Source organism: Tetrao urogallus (genome assembly GCF_951394365.1).
Source record: "Tetrao urogallus genome assembly, chromosome: 3".
NCBI classification, from domain to species: domain Eukaryota; kingdom Metazoa; phylum Chordata; class Aves; order Galliformes; family Phasianidae; genus Tetrao; species Tetrao urogallus.
In genome coordinates, this window is record NC_136815.1 from 5,044,232 (window position 1) to 5,070,881 (window position 26,650).

The following is a 26,650-nucleotide window of genomic DNA, read 5'->3' on the forward strand; positions in this document are numbered from 1 at the left end:
ACACCAATTGTCAGCAAATTTCCAATCATATTTTCAAAACTGTCAGTAAACAACACTTTGGGCTCATGGGACAAACTTGCCTTGAATGAGTGGACAGCAATACCAAAATAAATCATGTTGTCCCTGTCTTGTGGTCTCACCTTTCTAATTACACAAGCAGTCTTAAAGCAGGTGTTGCAAAGACTGATAGGAGTTTTTGATTTTTAATAACCTGGCTATACATCAATGTGCTTTAATGGCATACCAGACATGTTCACATACTGGAAGATTTCCCTGTACCAGCCAAGGTCTTTCTTTAAAACTCACTACAAAGAGGCCCAACATGTTCAGAATAGCGTGGGCACTTTTGTCTTTGCACAGGTGCATGCAGCTTCGCTGTAGAGCTGAACTCAGTTTAGCCTGAAGAAAATGACATGAATACAGTTCAGGCATTACCTCATTACCTGCCCATGCTGCGCATTCTTGAAACATGAATGAGATAAATGGACAAAGATCTGAGAATATTCCTCCTGCTCCTTGACTTTCCTTTATGTATGAGAAGCAAAGCATCTGCATGTAGTACACTGTCACTAGAGACTGTGTTCATCTCCATCATCAGACTGACATTTGGCTTGAGTTGGGGAGCAACAAGGCTGCAATCATCCACACAGTGTATATGAGGGCCCCATGGTTATTGCTGCATTAAAAGAGCCATGTTTAAAACCTCACCTCATCTGTTTTTTGGAAATAGTGTGGTTATTGCTTTGCAGTATGGAAGCAGTGCATGCTCATTTCAGGTCATTAGAGATAGACAGGACTGTGCAGTTAGCTCACAGTCAGGCATAGCATGAAATCTGAATATCATAATAGTTAGATAAGTTATCCTATGGAACAAATAATTCCAGACAGATAGTTCTCATTAGCTTGGAGTTCAGTCTTCAGTGTAGTGTAAAGTTTAAAAATAAATATATTATAATAAGTGATTTAAGCTTCAGCAGTTTTAGAAAGGTCACTACTGACTGAGCGTATTTGTCTGCCTGTAGCCATTAGCTGATTGCACAGTTGCTACAAAATAGATGGTGCTTCCTGTGCCAAGAGAGAGTGAAATCCATTCCTGCCCATTGAGTTGATCTCCAGTGTTGGCATTGCTGTCATTCATCAAACCAATCTCCTGCAAATTATTCTGATGTACCAGGGAGGAGATGAATTATACCATCCAGTTGAATTCCAGCATTGGTTTCACAGTGCACAAATACACTTTGTTCTCCAGGACAGGGATTATTTAGCATTTGTTGATTCTCAGAGGTACCTGCTGTCTGTCTAGCTACTGCATCCAAAACCACCAGGAATGGGCATTCTTCCTTGTTTATGCAATAGGTTTTTCCAGCAGTATTGTCTTTTACCTAAGTTCTCATTTTTTGTGAGCAACATGAAAAATGCTCAGCGTTGGATGGTTTCCAGATCATCTGCAGCTGTGATGTGTTCCCTGTCCCTCCACATTGCTGCTGGCAGGAGGATTAGGTGTCTGGGAACAATTGCAGAGTTGCAGCAACATATTATTACACATGGTCTTGGGACCACAGGTCATCCTTGCTCTGTGAATCTTCTTAGACCATGCTTGTGGCCAACTCTGAGGACTGGTAACACAGTAAATGTCCTTGAGGGTTACTTGAATAGACTGTGCAGACATCCATTGATTTGGTGACTAATTGGAGGAATTATGTGCCTTCTTGCATTGAGTTGTATAATCTCTTTTTCCTCTTATTTCTAGGGTTTACAAGGAGAAAGAGGAGAAAAGGGAACACGAGGAGACAAGGTATTCCTTCTGCATACTTCAAAAAGCCACACTATTCTTTACCTTTGTCCTTTAGGCCAGCAGATCTGAAGGGTAATGATGGAGAGTTTCTTAACTGCTCTGCACCTTCTAATACTGTCCACAAACGGCCTCCCATGAGAGTGCTGGAGGAGTCTGCAGATCTTTGCTGTCTACTAAGCTTACATTTAGATCTGTGTGTAGCTGGGGAGAGAGGAAAAGAGAGGAAGATTCGGATAATAGGATGCCATTGAGTATTAGTGGGGTGTCCGCACTGTGCACAGTGTGATCTCTAAAATAAGTCTTCATCCAGCATTTCTCTGTCTCACTGTAGTTTCTGAAATTATACAACTTCCACATTTCTGTATTCTCTCATCACTATAAGCTCAGTTTTTTATGAGTACAAGGTAGTTTCTCTATTAGGAGCTTCGTCCAACAAGTGCTGCTTCCAATTTCCTGCTCTCTTCTGTCTGGAATTAGTGGTTTTACACAGCATAGGATTCTCTGGGATTTGAACTACGTTGGTTTAAGGAAAGAAATGAAGCGCCCATTATACCCACAGTGTGCATTTAGGAGAGCCAGGCAGACACAGAGTTTTTCATTATTTCAGTTTGCTCATCATGTTTGGAGAGATCCCAGATATGCCCACATTTTGCTGCAGATCTGCCAGCTACTGCTCAAAGTTTCTTAGATATGACACTGCCAGGAGAAATGGGTGCTGGGCAGATCCTGCTCTGAAAAACGATGGGACATATGGCACAACCATGCTCTCAGCCCAGCCAAAGTTGTCCATCTTTTCCTCCAGGCAGGACTGGCTTGGTATGTTGTGTATAGTTTCCTCTGCTGCTTTTCTGGAGGTGAAGTTGTCTAATCTGCTGGAATATTTGGTTCCCAGAAGGAAATCCATCTTTCTGACATCACTATGATGGGAGAGGAAGCTGGAGCTGTGTGTGGGCTGATGACTGATTAAACTAAAGAAAGATTGAAGTGCAAAAGAGATGAATTAGGTTTTGTTTCATTACAAAGATATGAACAAACAGTGATTGTTTTTTTACTCTCCTTTTCCTGTATTTTTTTCTATTCTTTTTCCTGAAGCAGACAGATCTCTGCTACAGCAATTGTGCTTTGATTTTTTTCTTGACTCTAATGCTCTTCTCAGAGCACCCACTGCCATTACTTTAACTTTCACCAGCTGCTATTGCTGCAGAAAACAGTGGGCGTTGATGTGGCGGGCCAAATATTTCCCTGTCTGCTCTTCAGTCTGTAATTTGAAGACTGACACCTACGCAACCTGTGTTTCTTCTCTGCCTGAGAAGAAGAGTGTTTATTGCATCACACAAAAGTGCTAACCCATGCACTGAGTATTGGTCTATTCATAGAATCTCACAGAATCATTAAGATTGAAAAAGACCACTAAAATCATCTAGTCTAACCAACAACCCATCCCCATCATGCCCTCTAACTCATATCCCTCAGTGCCACAGCTACCTTAGTATGTCTAATATGACAAAAGACCTAACATCCCATGGTAGTATCCCATCTTGCCATTGTGTTCTTATATCCTATGACCCCTAATGAAAATACTGAGGTTTTATAGTGAGGCTCCCAAACCCAGAACTGTTGGTTACATCTGCACTTCAGGAGACCCGCTGCATAAAGGAAGTGACAGCTCACATCTTTTTGTGTCCAGTGGGCTCACTGTGGACTTCCGTAGAATTCTGTTTTCAATATATCAGTGCCTACTGTTGCATCAGTTTCTTTCAGCAAGGGAAGGAAAGTGAGTGCCAAAGTGAAAATTTGAGAATAAATCTTTTGGAGATTTTTTTTTTTCTTTTCAGGAAAAATATACTTTATCTAAATGGCCTTTTTCAAAGAAAGAAAAAAGTAATATACAGTAACATTTTTTTTTTTCTGAAGAAACATTGGAACACACAGTTCTTTGGAACAGTTACAAACACCTCTAGTGTTTGCATTTGTATAAATAATACATTTGCCTTTCCCAGTTACTAGCAGTAGGAATATTGACTCTTTTCTGTTTTGGCAGATGAATGAGCATGTGTGAAGTACTCACTGCTGCAGTGTATTGATGCTAAAACATTCTCTTGAGGATAGAGTGCTCATTTTGTCAGCAACCCACCAGATTGTCATTTCCTGCAAGTCTCAGATTCAGGATGCTCACAGTTCAGTTAGGCATTGCAAATGTTTTTTGAACTTGGAAACTACTGCCCCAGTATCAAGTAGGTCTGGATATCTTACAGTGGTTTTTCAGCTGCTTTTTGTAGGGTTTCTCTCCAATTTAACTCCCTGAGTGCATCTTTTTGAAATAACCTTTTGTTACGAGGCTGGTTGATTGTCTAAAGGGCGAAAATAAATCAGTTGATTTGCAAATCCATTTCTGAATGCTGAATTAAGGCAGACTTCAAATTAAATCCAATGCAAATAATAACAAAGGTCTGATAGACTTACTGTGGGATATTGATAAGAATTAAATATTCCAGAAAGTAAAACAAAAAACAAAAAACAAACATACAAAAAAAAGTAAAGTTAATACTCTGCTCTCTGCCGTTACTCCTTGTTTACAGTTTGTTTTTACATGTACTTTTATGTTAGCACTAGCTGTGTGTGCATCATTTGATCATTTGAATTCAGCAGCACGTGCAGGATTGAGGCAAAAAGTGTTATGTTTACAGAGATTTGAGCAATTATGCAGTAAGAGAAAGACCCTATTCAAAGAGTTTTAAACTGAAGTGGCTACATGGGAAAGGGGCACAATCTCTAAGGAAAAATAAGTTTAATGAGAGCATGGGATCTTGTCATCATTTCTCTTGAGAACCTGCTTTATAAAATATGAAATGTGTGTATTAAGTTTGACTATGGGGGTACAGTAGAGGTCAGGATCAGAATTCAAAATGGTCCCTAAGATGTAATACAGCAGAGCTGAAGTTGACAGAAGAGTAAAACAGAAGAGTAGTCTACAAATTGTGAAATAATCTTTCTTCTCAGAGCTAGCCTCAGCTGAGCTCAGCTTCAGGCATCCAGTTACAGTGCAGGCATGGGAAAATTGAATAATGCCCAAATAAGAGAAGCAAAAATGATAAGAGGTCTGAAAAATATGCCCTTTAAGAAAAGTTGAAAGTATTGAGGTTGTTTAGTCTGGGGTTTGAAGTTCTAAGGGGAAGTTTTCTAAGTCTTCAGATACATAAAAGGCCATTGTAAAGATGAAGGGAACAGCCTGTTCCTTCTCTCCAGGGGGCTTAGGAAAGAAGTACTTGTTCGAAACAGTAGCAAGAAAAGTCAAGTTTAGATGTAGGGTAAAAAATATATCTACAGGAATTGAAAGTAAAGTAGTGGAATAAATTGCCTGTGGACTTTAGGGGACTGTACATCTCAGAAAGCATTTTAGAACAGATTAATTGATTCCTCAGGTTAAGGAAAACAAAGGCGAAAAATAAAGCATTTATCTGTCTAAAAGTGACCTGTTGCTGCATTGTGGCTTCATTATTTTTGTTAGAGCTGTTCCAGATTGATGTTCTCCGGGTACAATTTATCTGGTTTACATGAACCTGGCTCAGCAGGTAGAGGACGGATGCCCAGGTGGAGATCTGGCATACAACCACTTCTCATCTCAAAATTCACATCTCAGATACCTGATGCTGACTTTTCTAGACAGACAAGTGGCAACACTTAGCAAAGTTATAAGGGATAAAAGTTTATTAATCACTACACTTGGCTCACCTCATTTCTGGATGCTCCCAGCAATTTTGTGGAGTACAATTCTTCAGGCATTTTCTCTATTGGGATTATATGAATTGCTCTTGTTGTATCTTTATGCTTGAAAGGAATAACATAGATGGCTCTTGTAGAACACTGGTCCAAACATCATAGATTTGTTATAATGGTTCTTTCTCATCCTCCTGCAGGGAGAACGAGGTTTAGACGGGTTCCCAGGAAAGCCAGGTGTGGAAGGAAAACAGGTAAATCCTCAACTGGAGGCTTTTCTTTGCAGTGAGCACAAGTTGCTTTAAATCTGTGAGCTGTACTGGACAACTGGTGAGTTATGGCAGGACTCTTGCATCTGCAGTTTTTAGAATCCTTATCCTAAGGCTCTGTGTTGGCACACTTTGATGTTCCTTATTATTTTTTCCTCACTTTTTCTTTTTCTCTTTTCCCCTTATTTTACTTTTTTACACCTTTTCTTCTTTTTCTGTTTTTCTTTTTTCCTGTTTTTTTTTTCCTTCTATTTTCTCTTTTCCTTTTCTCTTTCCACTTTTATTTTTTCATCTATTTATTTATTTATTTGTTTATTTATTTATTTATTTATTTCCTTCTCTTTAAGAATTAATTTATAACACAGTATGCATTTAAAAGTGCCTGTGCTTGGAACACAATAGAGTAGAAGTCTGTCTGAATTTTCATTAAAGACTTAAGGAAGCATACATAAAAATGACTTTTATAAAGTTGTGGATTTTTTCCACCCACAACTTGAAAGGAGGAGAACTGGATTTAATGTGTTTGATTTCTTTTTCAGTATAAAATCTTGGAACTATTTGCATTTTTGAAACAAGATAAAACTGGAAAGATATTCTATAAAATCAGTATACTTCTGCTGATTAGAGAGATAATGCTCTGTCTGTATCTAAAACTACTATCCATACATCCCACAAGATGTTTTCATTACTCAGAGTACTATACCTAATGATAGACATTCTTAAGGATCTTCTGGTCTAAAAAGCAGAGGATGGAGTAGGAAAAAAAGACTAAAATGGGTTGTAATTTGGCAAAAGTCATGCAGCTATTGTTGTCACCCTTGAGCCTACTACATCTGCATTCTAGTCACTATCCGTCACTGCTCCCTCTGTGTAAAGGGTCACTTGAATGCATGTTTTCTCATTTGCAGAAGTTGAGAAGCTGCCTAACTACTTTGCTTTTGCTCCTTTGGAAATCAAAGGATCGATTTGATTTGGTTAGGAAGTCATTTTGCTTCCTGTTCAGATTATTAAGATGGCAAGCTATAGTGTCGTAAACAATCCTAGCCTTTGTTAAACTACACCTTCCTTTCTGCGAGGCGATAGAGATTATCATGCTACTTTTTTTTTTTTTCTTTTTTTTTCTTTCTGTTTCTGTGTGGGAGGTTTGATCATTAATCATCACTTTCTCTCTGCTCTGTTCCTCAGCCATGTTTTATCCTATACTATGAAGTATTTCTCATGTTAGTGTTTATCACTATCCTTATAAGATGGAAATGTTTCCTGGTGTGAGATGCGGCACTGCAATCTCAATGAACTATGTTCACTGTGCCCATTGCATTGTTTACAAAACTGCACTTGCAGCAAGTGTGGATGAAGCAAGAAATTGCAGAAGGATGTAAAGGTGGATGCTGATGTTTACTGCTTCTCAGGAACAATTTCTCCAGCTGACAGCCTATTACAGAAGTTGCGTTATTCTGAAGCTTTTCTGCCTTTTTCATGTCTTGACACTTAGCAGTGGGCAAATCTTCAAGCCTGCACTTTATCCTAAATTTTTGACACTGATATACTCCTTGATGTGCAATCCTCTTCAACCAGCTGGAATTGGAGGGCTGTTACCGTGCTTGCCATGGCATCTCCATCCTTATTCCCCTTCTTGTCTATGTAGTAGAGACAAAGCAGTCTTGTGTGCATTAGCTTATACTGCTGTGCAGTTGGACATAGCTGATTGTAGTGTTAACATCCAAACCTGCAACCTTCTGTTTCCCCAGTACTTTAAGGGAAACTACAATTGATGTATGGTGCATGTAAAACAAAGTTTTTCTTTCTTTTTTTTCCTAGGGTCCTGCTGGCAGCCCAGGCCCTCCAGGTGGCAGTGGGCCCAAAGGAGAAAAGGTGAGTTGGGGTGGCATGCATGGAAGAGGTTTGAAGACACATTTATTACTTCCTCCATGAGTCCCCAGTGCTGGAAATATCAGGGCTGTCGGCTTCTTCTTACATTTGTGTGTAAGTGAAACTTGTATAGAAATAATTGTGTAACTTTTCTGATATTGCTTCAGTCAGACATAGGCGTAAGTGAGGGGTAAAACAGATCTGGTTATAGCTCTGCTGCTCAAGGCTTAACCTTCTTTGTGGAAGTAAAATAACTTCATTATTTTGCAGGGTTACTAAAGTTTCCAGGACAACCTTATCTTTTCCTTCTTGCTCATGCTGACATGTTTTTGATATTCCCTATTTCTTTAGCATAAATAGGAAGATATTCCTAGCTCTGGGTTTTATTTCTCCTTTTCTCATCCAAGTAGTGAGCCTTACCCAAGAATACAGACATCAAAATGAATCCAATTACTTTCTGATTCATATTCAGAAGGTCTAAGTGAGGTTTCAGAAGGAGAGCTTATCCATAGGTTGGACTTGATGATCTTGAAGGTCTCCTCCAACCAAGTGATTCTCTGATTTTCTTATTCTGTGGAGTTAACAAGAGATAGGAAGATATTTGTGCTTCAGCATGAGTGAAGCAAAGAACAATCTTGATTCATAAGTCTTTGTCCTTATCTCTTTTGTGGCTGCATCTGGCTCTTCCAGAAAACGTTTAGCTCCTTGCTCCATTTTCATTGTAGATGATGTATGCCTCTTCATGCTGTGGACCTTCTTTAGAATAAATAACCAATAGTAATTAAACTTGTCTTAAGAAAAGAGAAAAGAAAATGAATGGTATGTTGGGTCAAGCAGAGACTTACATAAATAATGAAGAAATAGAGTGTGAAAGGAAGCTAAGTGATCATTTTTGCATTGGACTGTACCTAAAGTAGAGGAGATACTTTCTGGAGTCTTAGTCTTAAAGCATGATAAATAGTGGGCTCTGCTGGAGACGAACTGCTGGAACAAATTGTTAGCCTGGGTGGCAGTAAATCATGCAGAGTGGATGTAGCATCTCAGTGCTAAAGCAAATTCTTATAACGTCATTCTGCACTGTAAAAATGACTTGAGGAAAAAGGCACCATTTTAAGGCAGTATTACTGAAACTGATGTATGTCAATGATTATAGTAACAAAAGACAATCAGTTCCTGCTTGTATTCATATGCAGAGTGGAGAAAAGTTAAATGGGGTTGCGTATTCGTATCTATCAACTCTGGGATGGTACAGAAATTGGAAAAAGCTGAGAGGTCTGCTTTTGCTCTATGTTATGTTTTGTGTTATGCTGTGCTTTGTCTTAACTTCCTTTTTTTTTCTTTCTTTTTCATTTTTGTTTTTTTCCTGCAGGGTGAACCAGGGCTCCCCGGATTGCCAGGGTCTTCAGTAAGATTTTTGTTTTTGTTATCTTAATCAAATATTGTAAGCTTTATTGTGTGAAAATAGAAGATGGGAGATGGGAATTTGAAGGCTCTCTTAAATGCAATATTCTTAAATGGATTTTAAAAAGTGAAATTTATGCCAGTTAAGATTTATGAAGATAAGTTAAATAAGGAGATGTGCTGCCAATAATTTTGGGAGATTTTGAAGTGTGAAGATGAGGACTTGAAAAGAAAGCATCACCTCAGGTACATCTGATAAAGCAATGCTGTGACATGACTGTGAGTTTTCCATGATGGTCACAGAGCCACTGGCGACAAAAGTGGAAAAGAGAGCAAACTGAGAACATAAGGAGAGGCTGATCTTTGCTGTGGCACAAGCTTAACGTGCTTTTAAGCATCCCTTTCTCTTCAGTGATGCCTTCAGTGAAACCAAAAGTATCATTAGCAGGGGCACAAGATGTCTAGAGTTAATTTCCGAATGCGCGGAGAAAGAAAATACACAGAAAAGCATGCAGAGGAGAGGTTTAAGACTGATTTCTGCAGGGGATGGTAACAAAGCTTTTGGGGTACATCCATTTTGCTTTCCAAAAAATGGATTAAAAGTTAGGAAATAGTCCTTCAGGTCTATTGGTGGAAAACGTTAAAACAGCCACTGAGACGAGTAACACTGAATAGAAAATTGTGCCAATGAAGCACTGAGATGACCGACAGCTGTCTGTCACAGCCACTTTGGTTGCATTGAGGTGTGCTTACTAACTAGTTTATGTTGATGAGATAATGAACTATCTTACTGCTTATACAGCCACACAAATCCTGTCACAGACAGCTGAGCGAGCAAACCCTGATTTGCTTGAATAGAATATATCCCTCCAGCATGCACACTGGGGAATGATGAGAGGAGAAGAATACACTGTGTGGGACAGTCATACTCCAACCTTCTTTGTTGTCTTTTTCAGTTTTCCCTCTGATGACTCTACATTTTTATTACAGGTACCTTCTGAAGGCCTGAAAGGAGAGCAAGTAAGAGAGATTTAATATCTGTGCATCCATTGCAAAGGTGTTTTATGTGCTTCAACTGCCTGTTAGATTAGATTTTGCTTTAAAATGGCATTTTAAAATTAAGGTGGATAGAAGCATTGTCAGAGAACCAAGAAACAAGTTAACATATAGTGGGGACTATAAACTTAAACGAGAGGGAAAAGGGTAATGTCCTTTTGAAGTGCAGTGAATCTAACATGAGTGACAAGTGTAAGTTGGAAAGATTGAGCCATGCAATTCTTTAAAATTTGGACAGTGTTAATATAAAAGTTAAACTGTATTTGGAATATCCAGGGAAGCCCAGTGTCTTTGTTAACTTACAACCTTTGAGGAAGAGAGAGTCATGGTTAAATGATGACTAGGCATCGATGGATCATTCTGCATGCACTGCAATCAGTGCTGGTAATTCAAGTAGCTAAGAATTAAATCAGCTGGTCCCTGTACTGCTGCTTTGGGAACAATGAGGAAAGGGGTGGTGTAGGTCCTGTACAGCTTACCTGTATGAGAACTATGCCCACATTATTTTTTCTGCCAGTATTTTAATACTTTATTTTCTTAACTTCTTTCTGCAGGGAGAGCCTGGCCCACGAGGACCTCAAGGCCAACCTGGACTTCCTGGACTCCCGGTAAGTAATTTTTCTTACTGCTTACAGTCCTCAGAATCTGAAACTCAGACTGATGTGAGGCATATATGCACAACATTATACGTTACCCATTACTAAGATCTTATACATTGCCCACAGTTTTCTTCACCAGAAAAACCTGTAAGCTGTCATAGACTAATGATCAAAGAATGGTTGCTGCAAAGTGGTTGGCTTTATGCCACAATGTCCCAGCTATAATAAGAGGTGGGTATGTGTGTTTGTATCTCAGCAAGGAATACAACACAGTATTTGCAATAATTTAGGCACACCTGCATTCTTTTTACTTATTTATGTCTTCTGGGTACGTTTTATAACACAACTATGTGGTAAATTTCACATTAGACTGCTGCCTGATTTGCACACACTCTGCATTTCCTCACTTTTTAATTTTTCCTTGTGTTACACTGTTGATTGGTTTTATAAAATTGATGGTGTTGTGAAGGTTTACTTAGGTAAATCTGATTTTGATTATGTGATTTAAACATTGTTGTGTACTTTGTATTTAATCAAGGAATTGTCATTTTTCTGTATGCCATTTTCTTATTCTCTTCCTCTCACAGGACAACATAACTATCAGATAAGTGTTGTCTAAGTGTCATGCAGTAACTGTAGCCCAGCATTATTAGGAAACAGTTTAAAAGTTCGTTAGTTTTTCTTACTTGCTTAACCTTCTAAAAATACTTCTACTTTTAAAGGGAGAGGCTGGTCTAGAGGGCAAGCCTGGAGTCCCAGGTTTACCAGGTCAAAGGGTGAGTTGCTCTTTTAATTTAATGTTAAGTCTCAGTAGGCCAGGGACAGCAGCGTTCAGTAAGAATTGGTATTTTTACTCATTTTATGTATACTTTTCCATTTATTTAAGGATCCTTGAAGCCTGGATCCTTTTTCCTATTTCTTCTTTATGGTCCAGCAACATTCAGTACCTCTTGGATTCCACAAACTGTATTGCAATGCCCTGTTGCCCTGGGAAATTTTCTTCCTCGTCCTTTGCTCTCCTGTCTTTGTCTCTGCTCCTTGCTGTCAAGATGATTCTTACTCCTCTTTCCCATGGGATCCTATGTTAATTATATTGATGTTTATCAGAGGTAGAATTAATGGAAACTTTATTTTCTAAAGGAATATTCCTAAGCCACACTCAGCCACATGGTTAGTCTTTAAAAAACAAAGCAAAATATTTTCTATAGAAAAAGCAGTGACTAATTAGAAAAAATAAAAATCTGCTGGAAATATATTTTGAGCACTGACAAATATCACCTTGTGCCATGCTTATTGGTAAATGCTATAAGAATGTAAAATCTGACAGAATTTCCTGTGGAAGTCTCAAAGAAGCTATTTTTCAACTTGCCAAGCCTGGGAAAATGACCTACAAAATCACCTCATTTTAGGTGGAAAATGGATTGGAAGAGTCTTAAAAAAGCTTTAATTCCTAAAAATGTTAAAATAGAGTCCTGCTGCAAGTGAAACTTGGAGTAGTATCACCCCTATTAAGATATGAATCTGAATGTGGAACCACTAAGAAGATGGACAAGTTGAAATTTCAGAGAAATGCTGTTGTCTTGGAAATGAACTCCAAAGATGCTTAGAATGCATATTACAAAGTGAAGCCATTCTGTTTTTGTTTCACCTTGAGAGCACTAATGTGAGTATGGGAAGGCAGAGGACAATACAACTTTGGCATACATTTTTTAGTAGATGGTTTTCTGCAGACTTCCAGTTGAGTTGCTTGATATTGAATTGAACTGTATGCTAGGCTTTTTGAGAATCTTTTGCTGGAGAAGATGATGCTTGCAGTCTTCATGTTAATGCTACAGTGGAAAAGGTCATTTACTTGCTTTTTTGTAGTTTTCCAGTGTTTAGAAAATATCAGCTTATGCCTTTTGCAAATAACTTTGCTGTGCTTTACTTATGAGTTGACAAGCTCTGATTTGGCGTGGTTTTAAAGCCTGCTGTGAAACACTGCTTTTTGAATAAGATTAATAGAACATATTAGCTGAGTAAAGGACAGTGATCTGTCAGGGTCTGCCACACAATACAAAATGCTCCTGCTAATGATCATTTGATTAGAGATGTCATTTGATACACACTGAGTTTGAATGTTTCCCTGACTCTGTTGTGTCTAGCTGGTTACTTTTCCTGAGGGTCTTTATTAGTCACCAACCATCTTAGGTGATAGATATTTTTTTTTAATTAAAAACCACTATTCAATGATTAAATATCTGAGCTGAATCAAAACCTTGAGGTTGGTAGAGCTACATGGGTAACCTACAGATGTGGGAGAGAGACCTGATTAGCAGATGCTGCTGAGTCATCATTAACATAGTTCTTGCTTAAGCATGGATCCAGGCATTGATTACCATCTCTCTTAAATTTGGCTGCAAGAACAAGTATTTCTCTAAAAAACCTGTAGTACTTAAAATGCCATGAACAGAAATATTAGCAAGTATCTATTCAAGTCTGTTTTTAAATGACTGGGTGTGAGGTAAAGGCTGGCTCTGAAGCCGTGGCGCCATGAGGATGTGGTCACAACGCTGCAGTTTGGTTGTGAGTCCAGCCCTGTTGCAAGGCATTAGTCACATCTCTCCATCTCTGTGTCTGCTGTAAATAGTGGCAGGTGTGTATGGTTAGATAACAGTGTGAGCACAATGAGCACACCAAACAGAACTAAAGCAGTAGTGACAGTATGAGTTTAACTCTAACCATGTTTCACAGCACAGTTTTGAGTCATGCCAAGAAGCAATCTCCCCCCAATGTCTCTATGTGATAAAGTGACATCCTTCTTTGTAAAAGGGAGTTTGTCTGTACGTTTGTACATGAATATCTGTGATCTTTGCACTTGTCCTGGCCCATTGTATTTGCTAATGTAGGTATAGCCTTTCATGTTCTGGTGAGGACAGAAAGTCAGAAACAGCCAATGGCAGATTTGGGTCTCCTTTCCAGTGTTTTTAGTAGATCTTGTGTTGAATAGATGAAACTCACTATCTACTTGGCTGATCCTTCTGCTGCTTCTTGTGGGTGGAATTTTATACAGGTGGGGTTCCAGGATTTGATGTTACACCAGTTTATATATCTTGAAAATTTCATTCTTGAGGGACTATATAACTGTTCTGCATTATTATCTTGTAACATAATACACAGATTACAGTGCAAAGGTAAATTCCAGCTTCTGATCTGCTTGACTTCAGGACCCTATCAAGTAACATGCTGCAAAGAGGGGCTAATGTAGAACAGTTACTGTTTTGCAGTATGGTTCAACTTCAGCTTGGCCATATGGTCCACAGTTGAGGTTTAGATAAAAATGATGCACACACATACAGGTCTTCTGTCCTGATATGTACTGTACATACAAACTTCTGTTGGAGTTCTTAGAAGGCTGCAACATTTCAGTTAGCTGTAGTGCAACTGACATCGGCTACTTATGGACTGAAAATGTTTGGAACAATTTTATAGGGGAGTGTGTGCCTCATAAGACAGTCCACTGGCAGTGGAAGTTTTTGAGGTCTGTGAAGACAAAGCCATTGTTGGTTGATGTCAGAAATATGATGCTGGGGCTACCTACACAGTGTAAATGAAATTTCACAGTAGATGACATACTGTTCCAAATATCCTAATGATAGTCTGGCCAACAAGAGCAGAGTCATAATTTTCAGAAAGATTTCTAAGAAAAAAGGAAGCATGATATTCTTTTGGCATGAACTTTGGTTCCAGTTACTGCTGAAGAAATAAAAGAATATGTGGGTTAGCATAGTTGGCAGTAAACAAGGCACATTATTTACAGAGACACCATTTGTTTTATAGGAAAGGAAGTGGGGGATTAATTTCTTAAAATGATTATTGCAAACTTAATCTTTCATATAAAGGCACTTATTGTGCATTTTGTCCAAAATAAGACTTTTCCAATCACCCCTGCTTAGACTGTACAATTCTTAGAGCATCTGCAGAATGTTCTGCTTATGTTTCACATGAACGTGACTGAATAACCAGGGGGGGGAGTTGAACACTGGTCATCAGGGCTTCTGTTGGCCCAGGGCTTCTGACCAGGATAATGCTTATCTTTTGCATTTGGTGCCTCACCACCAAATAAGGATTGCAGCCTATGGACTCCAAGAACTTTACATTGGCTTCTCCATGGAACATAGAGCAACACTGTGCTCTTTCAGAAGCTGTGGACATCTAATCAGGATGCTCACACACAGCTGCTCTTGAAAGCACAGAGGTAACTGGTGAGTCCCAGAAAGTGTTCCTGAAGGCTGGAATCACTGTTCTGCAAGAAGATGCAGTCTGAGACAGCGGGGGCTGTCTCTGAAGTAGATTCTACTGGGCTTTACAGAGAAGTTGTTCCCAAGCTGACCTATAGGTATGATTGATTATCTTCATATTGCTTTATTTAGAAAAATTAAGCAGGAAGTGCAGGAGGTGTTATGGTCTAAAATAAAGCTTATGTTATTGCAGCAATCTGATTGCCAAATTTATCAGAAGCTCACCTTGCTGTATATGAACCTCTTCTTCCTGCAGCTCATTCCTAGGAGCATGTAATAATGCATGCTTCCAGACATAGATCTTCAACCCAGAAGATAATAGGAGGGCTACACACAGTGGCAACATGCTAAGAAGGCTGCATAGGTTGGGAAGACAAATCACCATTTGTACATTTAAAAGCACTTCTCCACTAGTCTGGTTTAGTTGCAGGTCTTGAAGTCATTTATGGATACAAAAAAATTCTGCGTAATCCCCTCACTATCACTGCTGAACTGCTAATCTGATAATTCACTTTTATCTTCCAATCTTGTCTTGAGAGGAGGAGATAACATTTCCAACCTAAACCACACAACTGAATTATGTTCTTTTTATTGGACAGCTGCTTCCAAGTGCCTAGCACCTGAGGTCTATATTTTGACAACAATACCCTTATATTGATTGCACACAGTGCAAAGAACAAAGCATCGCTCTTCTCACCCATCCCTAAGATCATTCAGTGACAGTACTCTTTCTCTGATTTTACTAAAATTGCCTGAAAAAAAAGGAGGCAGAACACTGAGAGTCTGGATTCATTTTAGTTCTTCTTCTTTTTTCCTCCTCTCTTTCTGTCTTCTTTCTGAGAAATGGAAGAGAGTTTGAAGTACTCTGATTGTGCTTCAAAGTCTTTTCACACATCTTATTGTTAGAAATAAAGGAAATAATCCTAACCTTTCTTGCATGACAGACACAAAAGGTGTTTATCTGATATGCTCATGGAAAGCACACAGACCTTAGTGTAATCTAGACTAAACACAGGGTTCTTCTGAAGTGTGCTCCAAATAAATGTAGAGAAAAAAGTTCATCCCACTGAAATGGTGCAAATTGATTCAAGTGATTGAAATGTTGATAAACAAACCAAGAGAAAACACTTACTTATCCTAGAAGAGTACTTTCCATTTAAGTGTGAGGTAGCAGCTAACTAGACCGACTTTGGATGTGATGCATTGCAGCCTAGTTTTCTGAATTTGTATTGTCAGAATTTTCCCATGCTCGAAGAATGGTGAAAAACACTAAAAAATACGAGTCTCATAGAATAGTAAGAATGGTCTTGTGGGAAAAAAAAAAAAATTCTTGATGGAAAATATGTTTTAAAAATTGTACTCTTTAATGAATTTCCTTATCTATGATTAAGACTTCACTGTACCTGAATCAGACTGATAAGTAATTCCACCTTTTTCGACTTGGTGCACAAGATAATTTGTGCAGAGTCAAGCATAGAATGGGAGTTGGTTGGATGTCAAAACAGAGATAACGTAAAAAATATACTGCCAGATCCTTCTTTCATGAGTGAATTTTGAAGTTCAGGATTGTATTTTGTCAGGCTGGAGGCAATAGGAACTACTGCAGCTCCAAGGGTGAATTACCTAAGGGGGTCTTCTGTGTCTTTAATTCAACTGTCATGTTTCAGCATGTTTTCGTGTGCCGGGGTCCACATCCCCTGAATGTTTATCCCTGAAATCAGAGCAGCACAAAAAGCTTATCAGCCTTCTTGACTCTTTACAACCAGATTAACAAAGCTGAGTCTCAGTAAGTGCTACGTACTTGTTTTACAGTTTAGTCTGAAGGGTTCTGTTAAAACTGTGGATTACTGGGTTCAGGGCATACCCTCTGCCCAGAAGAGAGGTTGATAGTTTTATCACTGTTAGCTGTAATGTTGGAGATAAATTTCCCAGATCTCTGGGGGCTACTGAACTCTTCTTTATGTTTTAATAGCAGGACGGAAAAACAGGTATTAGACTTTCCCCTTCTTGACCTCCCTTTCTCCTCTTTAGGTGAGTTGTTGCTGTTCTGGCTTCTCATAATATGAATTGAGAAAGAAAGTGCTGATAGCACATCTCCCCCTGGAGATATCAATATTAGGGAGATAATCCAGAAGAAAAACAGTTTGCCCAGCAAACAAGGCAGACTTTTTGGAAAGAGGCAGTTCAAAGGTGTAACTTCTCTTAATGTCCAGTAGTCCTAATGGTTTTTATTTCTCTTTATTATAGCAGTTCCATGTAATCACCCACATGCTGGCTATCCCCAGTGGTATTTGCATTCTCAAGCCACGAAGATGCTCTTGATTCTTAATTTATTGCCTATGTTCAGTGCATATGGAGCCTGTAAAAGGTGCCTTTGGGGAGTTCAACTATTGGTTACCACTGCTGTTTATATACAGGTAAAGGAACATGACTGAAAGCATAATCCTATCATCTAACCTAGCATTTATGCTAGCAGTTATATTAATTCACAGTTAAGGTTCCCTCTATGTATTTGGTACCAAAAGGTTGGGGCCAAATTTCAGTGATAACCATGCTATGAGAATATACAGCTGTTTAGGGTATTGCATAGCAAGAGAAGAAACAGGCTAGAGCCTTTCCCAGTTTCCCTCCTAGCAGTGTGAAGCTAACAATTCCCCTTGTTTCTATGTCTTCTGTATGACAGTTTCCAAAGCTTAGTTGAGTTTATATGCATTTGGGGGTGCTTGAACTGTTCAGGTGATTTTGCCTTCCCCGTGTGAAGTTCAGCAGCACAGAAGTAAAAATTAGGTAAATGAATAGAAAGAAGGAAGAAAGGATTGATGGTGTAGATTAAATCCAAAAATAAACTGTAACTGTCATTGAGGTAAACACATTTCCAATAAAGCACATTTTTAACTGTGCTATTATTCAAATTGCTGATGAAGACAAATAACATATTTCATATAGTAGAAGGTAGATGTTCTTACACACTTAGCTGATTCTTGCCGTAAGTAACAGAGCATAATTGCTAGTTTTCTCTGTCATATTATTAGGTGATGTGACATTTCACTGAGCATTGCTCTCATAGGTATAATTTCGCCCAGCAAGTATTTTTGTACTTTCCAGACAGGCTGTAATACTATGGAGTAACTCTGTTGTAGTTTGATTTTGGCTAACCTCTGAGCAGCCGAAATGTTCTCTTCACAATGGGAAATTACACTCTCAGTCTCTGTGTCAATATAATTATATGCTGCTGAAAGGGATTTTTTGGTGTTTTGAAAAGTAGCAAAGTTTTTCAATGTTATACTCAAGAAAAGGATAGGCTCCTTTCACATCTGTTATTGCTGCTGCAGATTAGTGTGCCTGGCCAATGTGTGGAAACAGAGCAGCTAGTATATACTTATCCCAGGAGGCAAAATTTGTCCTTCCTCCCTTTCTCAGCTTTTAAGAACACCTCAGGAAGAAGCTGTAGCTTCTACTCGTTCCTCAGCTTCCCCAAATAATTTTATCATATGGGACCAGGTTTTTGAAATGAGCATATTCAGAAAAGCACAGCTAGACAATGCTCTTAAGTTATAAAGTCATTGAAGTCATACAACAGTGGACCACTAATATAAGATCCTTATGCACTACTCACATCTTTTCAGTTGCAACACTAAGAGTCTCATTGGGATTTTGCTGTCCTGTGCATCAGTCATGCATCAGTGTTGTGCACGGCTGCTTGCCTACTCTCCCCAAGTGGGAAGGGGAGGAGCATTGGAAAGGTAAAAGTGCAAGAACTCATGGGTGGTAATTAAGAGAGTATTCTAAGTAAAGCAGAAGATATGTGCTCAAGGAAAGCAAAACCAGAAAATCATTCACTCCTTCCCATTAGCAGACAGATGTTCAGCACTTTGAGGAAAGCAGGACTCATCACATGAAACCACTTCTTGGGAAGACAAATGCTATCAACTCTGAGTATTCCCTGCTTTTTCTTTCTTTTCTCCAGCTTTTATTGCTGGTATATTATATTTCTTTGGTCAGTTTGGGCCACCTGTCCTGCTTCTGTCCTCTCCCGCCACCTTGTGCCCCCTGCTCCTTGCTTTCAGAGCAGTGTGAGGAGCTGAAAAGTTCATGGGTATACTCTGCAACAACTAATCCCTGTGTTATCACCTCAAGAATCTAAAATATGGCATCATTCAGACCTCTATTCCAGCCAACATCATGACAATCAGTCATTATGGTGTCGTATTAAGTGCACAATGGGGTGTATTCATGCTCTCCAGCTTTCAATATCTGATTTGAGGTTGAACTGGATGACCCTATAAAAGACCCTTCCAATACAAATAATTCTGATTCTGTGATTTAAGGTGATTACTTTGGGAGCTAATACCATTATTCTCCTTCACAATGTATCAATTATATATCAAGTTTCTGCTCTGCATTCATTTGTGCTCTCTGAATTAATGTTTCTAAATGGAACCAAAGTTGCACATGCATTGTAAGATGAGGTGCAGATATTTTAATTTTAATATTTTATACAAGATTTTTTAAGGGGGTGTCTTCTGTGGTCACTTTGGCAGTTGACAAAATCCATCTAGAGTATTTACCTAGAAAACGTGTTGATTCATGTGGTGACGTGAGATCCTGAGGTGAAAATGGGGTTTGACAAAGAATGAATTGACAGATGTTGAGTAAGTGGAAGGACTGCTCATGAATAGTGCATGTATTTGAGCATATTAGGTAGATTCCTGTTGGTATCAGGAGCTTGGTAATGAATGCAAACTCTTCCTGGTACCCAAGCACTTCATAATAATTCATTTAATTTTCCTTCTAAACTTTTCTGTGTATGAGAGATGATACTTCTGTTGTGAAAAAAATTATGGAAAAGATCAGATTCTGACATGTCAGCTAACTGAACTTAGTCAAAATCAGATAAAATATGATGTAAACTTGATTTGCTTGTGATATTTTACTTGTTTCACTCATTTAAGTCAACAGGAATTGCATAAATTTTTTCTGGACATATTTCAGTAAAAAAAAAAAAGGAAAAATTATATATCAGACTTGCACATCTGCATGACAAATCACATCATCAGTCACATAAAATTTACTTAATTATAATATCCTTCTAAAAAAGAAAATCATTTTTGATGAGAAGTAGAAATGAGGAGAAAAATCACTTCTCTGACTTTCAGATATTTACATGATTTATCTTGTAACCTCCTAGTGTATTACTAACAACCTCAGAAGTATTAATGATTCGGTATCTATTACATGTCAGGGAAGGATAGATTATTTTTACAAGGAGGCTGAGTCACAGAATATATGACTTACTCAAAGTAACACAGCAAGAGAAACAACCAAACGTCTGCTTTAACTCTAGTTCGTCAGGCATCCTTTCTCTGCCTTTTCTTCCTCTTTTTTCTCACTTAGGACATTTTCCCTATTTTACCACTACTTGAGGTCAACCCCAAAGGGAGACACATCTGCTGCATCCATGTGACTGGGGCACATGGTTTAGTGGGCATGATTGGACTAGATGATCTAAGTGAAATTTTTCACTAATTTTCCAGCCTTAATGATTCTATGATCCTACCCCCATGGGTATGCTCCAAGACTTGGCTTATCCTTTCCTTGCACCAGTGAAATTCTCCTGTTCGTCTGGAGGAAATTTTTTTATTGCAGAGAAGTAGGTGAGCTCTGTCCTTTGGTGATAATGCCAACCTCAATTAGAAATGCCTTGTGTGTTCTTCTTTTCTGGCTTAGAGACAGTGAATCTTTTATATTCATCCATGTACCAGGGTTCTTAATTATTTTCTTTCTTTATGCATAAGACAGTGCAGGAAGCACAAAGGACACATCTTGGCTTGGTTGGGGAGGGATGAAGCTTTGTACTGTATGTGGTAACACCCTTGGCTGAATATCAGTACTGTCAATTCTCTGATGCTCTTTGGGAAGCACCCAGATGTGACTGTGGAGTGGAATAGAGGCCAAAAGATGCCTGAAACCAACCCTCCTCTATGGAGGGAAGGCTACATACAGACTATGAGGCTTGGTAGATCTGAATATGCAAGGAAATAATTGAGAGAATTTGAATTTTCTGCAATACTGGGGAGTGTGGTCACTGCTTAGAAAGGCATTCTGCCCATTGTTGTACATACTTAAGAGGCTGGGTTCCATTCAGCTTATATTCAGCTCACTATATTTATCAAGTTTTATTTTACAAACCATAGAAACTTCTCAATTAATTGTCAAGTATTTAGATTGATTTTGGTGTGATTTTAAAGCAATGCAATCTTCTTTGCTTGAAAATAACAAATTTATGTTAGAAGTGGGAGAAATGTTGAACATTAAACATCATTTCCTTCTCGCTATGTTAGGGCTAGGAATTGTTCTTCATGATTTTTCATGTACCTCCAGACATGAGTCTGCTTGGATAACCAGTCACAGTTTTCCAAACGGTTGTGGTTTTTTTTGTTTTTTTTTTTTTCAAGAGCAAAATCTGGACTGGAAAGTGCAGTATGTACAAACTGGACAGACATTACACTTATCAGAGACCACTAGAATTGCACATCCAGTAACTGATGCCTTATATCTAGCCCTTGTGTTTTCCATGCTGATGATATATCAGTCTGGGGGTAAAAGATTTTGGAAAGTCTCAGCAAGTCATTTTTTCCTTAGTGTCTAAGATTTGTTTTTCTGTTCAACACACAGGGTAAGAAGGGAGAACCTGGATTCCCAGGAATTAATGGTCTGATTGGCCCTCAGGTAAGTGACAATTTCTTCATTTTCAAGTAATATTTAGCAAAGATGTATTTTATGGCAAAAGGTGACTTGGAACTTGCACCATGCCATGACCTTGTTCTCTTCTCATCTGTACAGTCTTTGAAGCTGGCTTTTCTCCTTTAAGATCCAAACTGATTTGTCCTGATGTGAGTGGGAGAGAAAAGTCTGGTGTCAATTTAGCTTCCAGAGTTTTTCAGCATCTTTGTGTGGAGACATAAGGATCTGTTTTGCATGTGACTTTCCCATTGCTTTTGCACAGAGCAGTGTAATTCCAGAGGGCAAGCAAGATTTGTGTTTTGTGATATTTAGGACAGTGCCTGAGCTATTGGCAGTGTGAACTGGTAACTACAGATATGCCTCCTGTACTGCAGTCTTAAGGGAAGAAACAGTTTTAAAGGTGTTCAGAAAGCACACTTATTTGTGCACAACTTCCTTTTCATTGCTTTGAAAGTCATATTTCTGCTTCTTAGAGGAGGTCAGGCAGTGCCTTACTAGGAAAGGTAGACACAGCAGTTTAAAACCATTGCTTATTCTCCTGATGAGTAAGGTTGTGAGCGATGTCTGAAGTTCATGACCCATTAGCTCTCTTTTGGCATGGTAATGCTCCAAGTTGCAGCATTTGTAGTTTCACAAGCACAGAATAGTGCTATGTACTGTGTACGTTACATATAGTCAAAGTGGATTTGACTCCACTTTGGAAAAGCTTGTGCTATTATGTACTGTAATAGCACTGACACTTGCCTCTGGCTTGTGTTCTTGCTAACTTTGTAGCCAAATTCAGTTGACCCAACTCACAGTGTAGGGTCATTCCCCGTAATAAGAGAAATATCTTTGGGGATGTCCTCAAGCAGGGAAGATGCACCAACCACTCAGGTGAAAACTGAGTATCTCATTCCTTCCTTTTTCAATAATAAGCTAACGAACTAGGGATTTTGTTACAATAATCAGTTAAGTTTGGAGCAAAAATAAAAAACCTTCTCTGCTGCTACAGCTGTTGGTAGGATATTGCAATAAATGGCACTCTAGTCGATAGCAGGTACTAATTTATTTCCTCTGCCAAGCTATGCCCTTGTAACCGTGAATGTAATCTAGACATGAATTCTGTAGCAGACATTTTGTAATGAGCCATGTTTGCTGAGGCTACCAGCAATACAATCTGGGGCTTTCTGATCCTGTGAGGGTGAGGATCCTTGTATCCAGCTGGGAACCTTGCCCTGCCACACCGCTTGATAATGGTCTACACACTTTTAAGACTTCTTCCTTTGGTACTGCATTTGGTTTGCAAGTATTTCAGCAGCAGCCTCCAAGAAGAATGAAGACAGTATTTCCAACTGATTCATTTCTTATTTTTATTTCCCCTGCAGGATAACATTAAAAAATCCCCTGAAGCCATCTGAACTGTGTGTGTAGCAAATGGGAGATTTTCCTTACTTTTGGGGAAGATTTGTCTCCCTTCATAAATTCTGATATACCTGACTATCCACTTAAACAACATCTTGCTCAGCTCAAGTTCTCTGTAACTTTACAAAGTTTATATATGCATGTGTTAGCAACTTCAGAAACTTGTATGGAAGAATTGCTGACACAACATTAAGAAGTTTTCCTTTCAGCATAGGCTAAATAAAGTTTTCAAATTTGAAGTTAATTAAAACTGCATAGAGTGCTAGCCCCATCAAGGGATACGTAAACTGACTCTTCCTCCCAGCTAACTGTAAAAATGGAAGAATTTTCTCCTTTTCCTGAAGTGGCACATTGTCCTGGATGTATTACTGCAGTCTTCCATATTTTTGTTTGGAGAAAGTGCTTACGTTTAACTTGTGACAAAACTACTTTTCAGCTTACCAGCATTTTTTGTGACATGAAGTTTGTAAGCACTTTATCAGCATTTCTCTCTTTCTTTTATTTTATCTTAATATCATACTATGTTCCAAGAATAACCAGGTTTCCTTAGATTGCAGTTACACATATATACTTAAAAATGATTTATGGATGTCTTGTGTCACCTCTTCCTATGCTGTCTCCATGGTGTTGAGGGCCACCAAACTTGATTTACCCATACATAAACTTGGTTAAGACACTATAATAACCTCATTTTCTTCTGCTATTTTAAATTTAAATATAATTTTGTTTTTGTTTTTGTTTTTGTTTTTTGACCATTCTGCTCCCACTGAAAGCTCAATTGGCAGAAGAATGGAACGGAGATAGGAGCTTTAGAAGCCATGTTACTGAAAAGCGCAGAAAAGAGCCACAAAAGGATGCCAGTTAATCCTGAACCCTATTCTAAATATCCATTGAAGTCTCAGGGAAGGGTGGGCCAGCCACTTCATTACTGTGAGACAGATGCTGATTTCTCATCACCTCCAGAGACATACTGCATTTTCTACTGACATTTGGTAGAAAATCCTTCCTCCTATACAGGGGTCTAGTCAAGCATAGTGATAGAATCATCATCGTACAACCAGCAAGGTTGGAAAAAACCTCTAAGGTCATCCAGTCCAACTGTCTACCTATCACCAAGATTTCCCACTAAACCACATCCCTCAGTACAACAACTAAACATTTCTTGAACACCTCCAAGGGACGGTGACTCTACCACCTCCATTGTCGTCCTGTTCCAGTGCCTAAACACTCCTTTGGAGAAGTTTTTCCTAATGTCTGCAGTTACTGCTGGATTTTGTCAGGATAAATGATTCCCATCATTCCAGTCCCAGCAAGAAGCCATAGAAGGCACAGACAGCACTGCAGGGCAGCCAGCCTTAGGATACTCTGGATCAGGGCCAGCACATACAGTGACAACCCACTGCAGAAGTGATGCCAGTCTGACTCTTAAGGACTGGGTGTCTTTATATTACAGAGTAAGTAGCAAATCCTGAAGCAGCAGTTAGAAAGCAACCTCTTAGCTAGTCTGGGTATGTGCTGTGACAATTGCGTAGCCTTAGTTTTGCCTTTTTCCTTCTTTACATGCTCTACTCAAACTAAATCTTAAGATTTTTATGATTTTTTTTCCTTGTAGATCTGCTGTGGTGGTGGGCCTGTCCATGATTTTGTTTGTTCCATATTGCCCATAACAGCACCCCCAGAAATGAACATTTATTTTCTGCTGACCTTCAGAAACAATGCATCTTGCAGCATCATTAAGCCTTGAAGTAGACACTTTGGGTCTTATTTTCCTCTCTATATACGAATGATTTTCCTGCAGCAAGGGCACAAACATCTGAGCACATCACATAATTGTGTTGTTATTATTTATTTGCACTATTTTTGTTTGTAGGAAACTTAATAATGGGTCAAACTTCTATTACGGTAGGCTGTTCAAATGCAGACTGAAAAATGAACACTTCTGTAAAGTACTTTCAGTTGAAATAGATAGAAGAGTACTACGCATGTACAACACTGAGGCTATGTTTTTCTGTGTGGCCACCTGAGATCTTGATGTACCTCATTTATCCCATTGTCTGTTGAAAGGAAGATTTCAGAGAAGAGGCTGAAGGCAGCTGCTTTTCTAGGCATGATGGGTGTCCTGTGGAGACAGAAGATTTAGGCACTATGTGCTATATATAGGTGTGCCATGAGGGCTGCATTTGCTGGCTCAGTAAAGAAGGGGGTTGATACCTCAGTACTCACTGAGGGCTTAGACACTGAATTACTATGGCAGGGCTTCACTGAATTGTAAAATCATAGAATCATGGTTGGAAAAGACCTTTAAGATCATCTAGTCCAACTGTTCACCTACCCCCAGAATTGCTCTCTAAACCATGCAACAAGTCTACACATTTCTTGACAGGAAGTAATTGATGGTGGAGGTGCATACAACCAATCTCCTATTACAATTGATTAAGATTCAGTTGTATTAATAGACTGTTGGCAGAGTCATTCAACTTTCCTAAATCAGGTTCCACTAGGCCTCCATGAGCCGAGCAGGTGCATGCTGTCCACTAGTGGGAAAACAAAATGACTTAAAACTATTGGAAATTTAAGTAAAAATGATATACCTCACAATTGCAACATATCTGGGCCATTACTGAGGTTTGCTTTATGGTAGATAACCTGGTGATAGACCTAAGACCTGTGAGGGAAACCAGCACAAGTTTTTTTTTCTCATGGAGGGTGATGAGGCACTGGAACAGGTTGCCCAAGGAGGTTGTGGATGCCCCATCCAAGGAGGTTGTGGATGCCCCATCCCTGGAGGCATTCAAGGCCAGGCTGGATGTGGCTCTGGGCGGCCTGGTCTGGTGGCTGGCAACACTGCACATAGCAGGGAGATTGAAGCCAGATGATCATTGTGCTCCTTTTCAACCCAGGTCGTTCTGTGATTCTATGATTCTATGATTTTTTGGTTGTGGCTGGCAGTGAATTAATTAGTATAGGCTCATCTGTAGGTTGTGAGCTCAGCCCAGCTTTTCTTAAGTAAATCAGAGGAAATAAATTATATCTTTTGAAATGCATGGTGTTCCGAATGTCTCTTTTTATAATGCAAGCTAATACTGTGAAACATAAGAAAAAAATACTGGCCCCAGCTGCAAAGCTTAGATTGAATTCAGACTTTGTCAGTGCTGCTCGAAATTGTAGAAGATACTGCTCAGAGCTATCTTTAACAAGATATGTGCCTTTTATAAAACAAAGAGAGAAAAAAGACTTTGCCAGTGCAGGCCACTAATAGTTCTGAAACAAAAGACCATAAGGGAATTTTTTTTATTGTTTTCTCATTTGCCACCCTGTCACAGTGAAAGAACTGAAAGTAAACAAATATGGCAATAAATCTTAATCTGTAGACGAAAGACATGATGTCCATATCTTACAATAAATGGTGCAATTAAATAAATACTGTCTTGCTCTGAAAGCAGGAATTCTCCTACAGAGACTGCTGTGTACAGAGCCAACTTTATTCAGTACTCTTATAGTGCTGGAAAGACAATT

At 38.9% G+C, this 26,650-nt stretch overlaps 1 protein-coding gene across 1 annotated transcript in view; it reads left to right on the top strand.

Annotated features, from left to right (window-relative positions):
- COL22A1 (collagen type XXII alpha 1 chain) overlaps positions 1-26,650 on the top strand; it is a gene marked incomplete at both ends in the record, with an annotated part of 197,594 nt that overhangs the window by 100,814 nt on the left and 70,130 nt on the right. The window contains 8 exons of the mRNA XM_079533383.1: positions 1,751-1,795; positions 5,713-5,766; positions 7,600-7,653; positions 9,020-9,055; positions 10,042-10,071; positions 10,662-10,715; positions 11,429-11,482; positions 21,662-21,715. Of these exons, the coding sequence (XP_079389509.1) occupies positions 1,751-1,795; positions 5,713-5,766; positions 7,600-7,653; positions 9,020-9,055; positions 10,042-10,071; positions 10,662-10,715; positions 11,429-11,482; positions 21,662-21,715 (381 nt within the window). The remainder of the gene's footprint in view (positions 1-1,750; positions 1,796-5,712; positions 5,767-7,599; positions 7,654-9,019; positions 9,056-10,041; positions 10,072-10,661; positions 10,716-11,428; positions 11,483-21,661; positions 21,716-26,650) is intronic.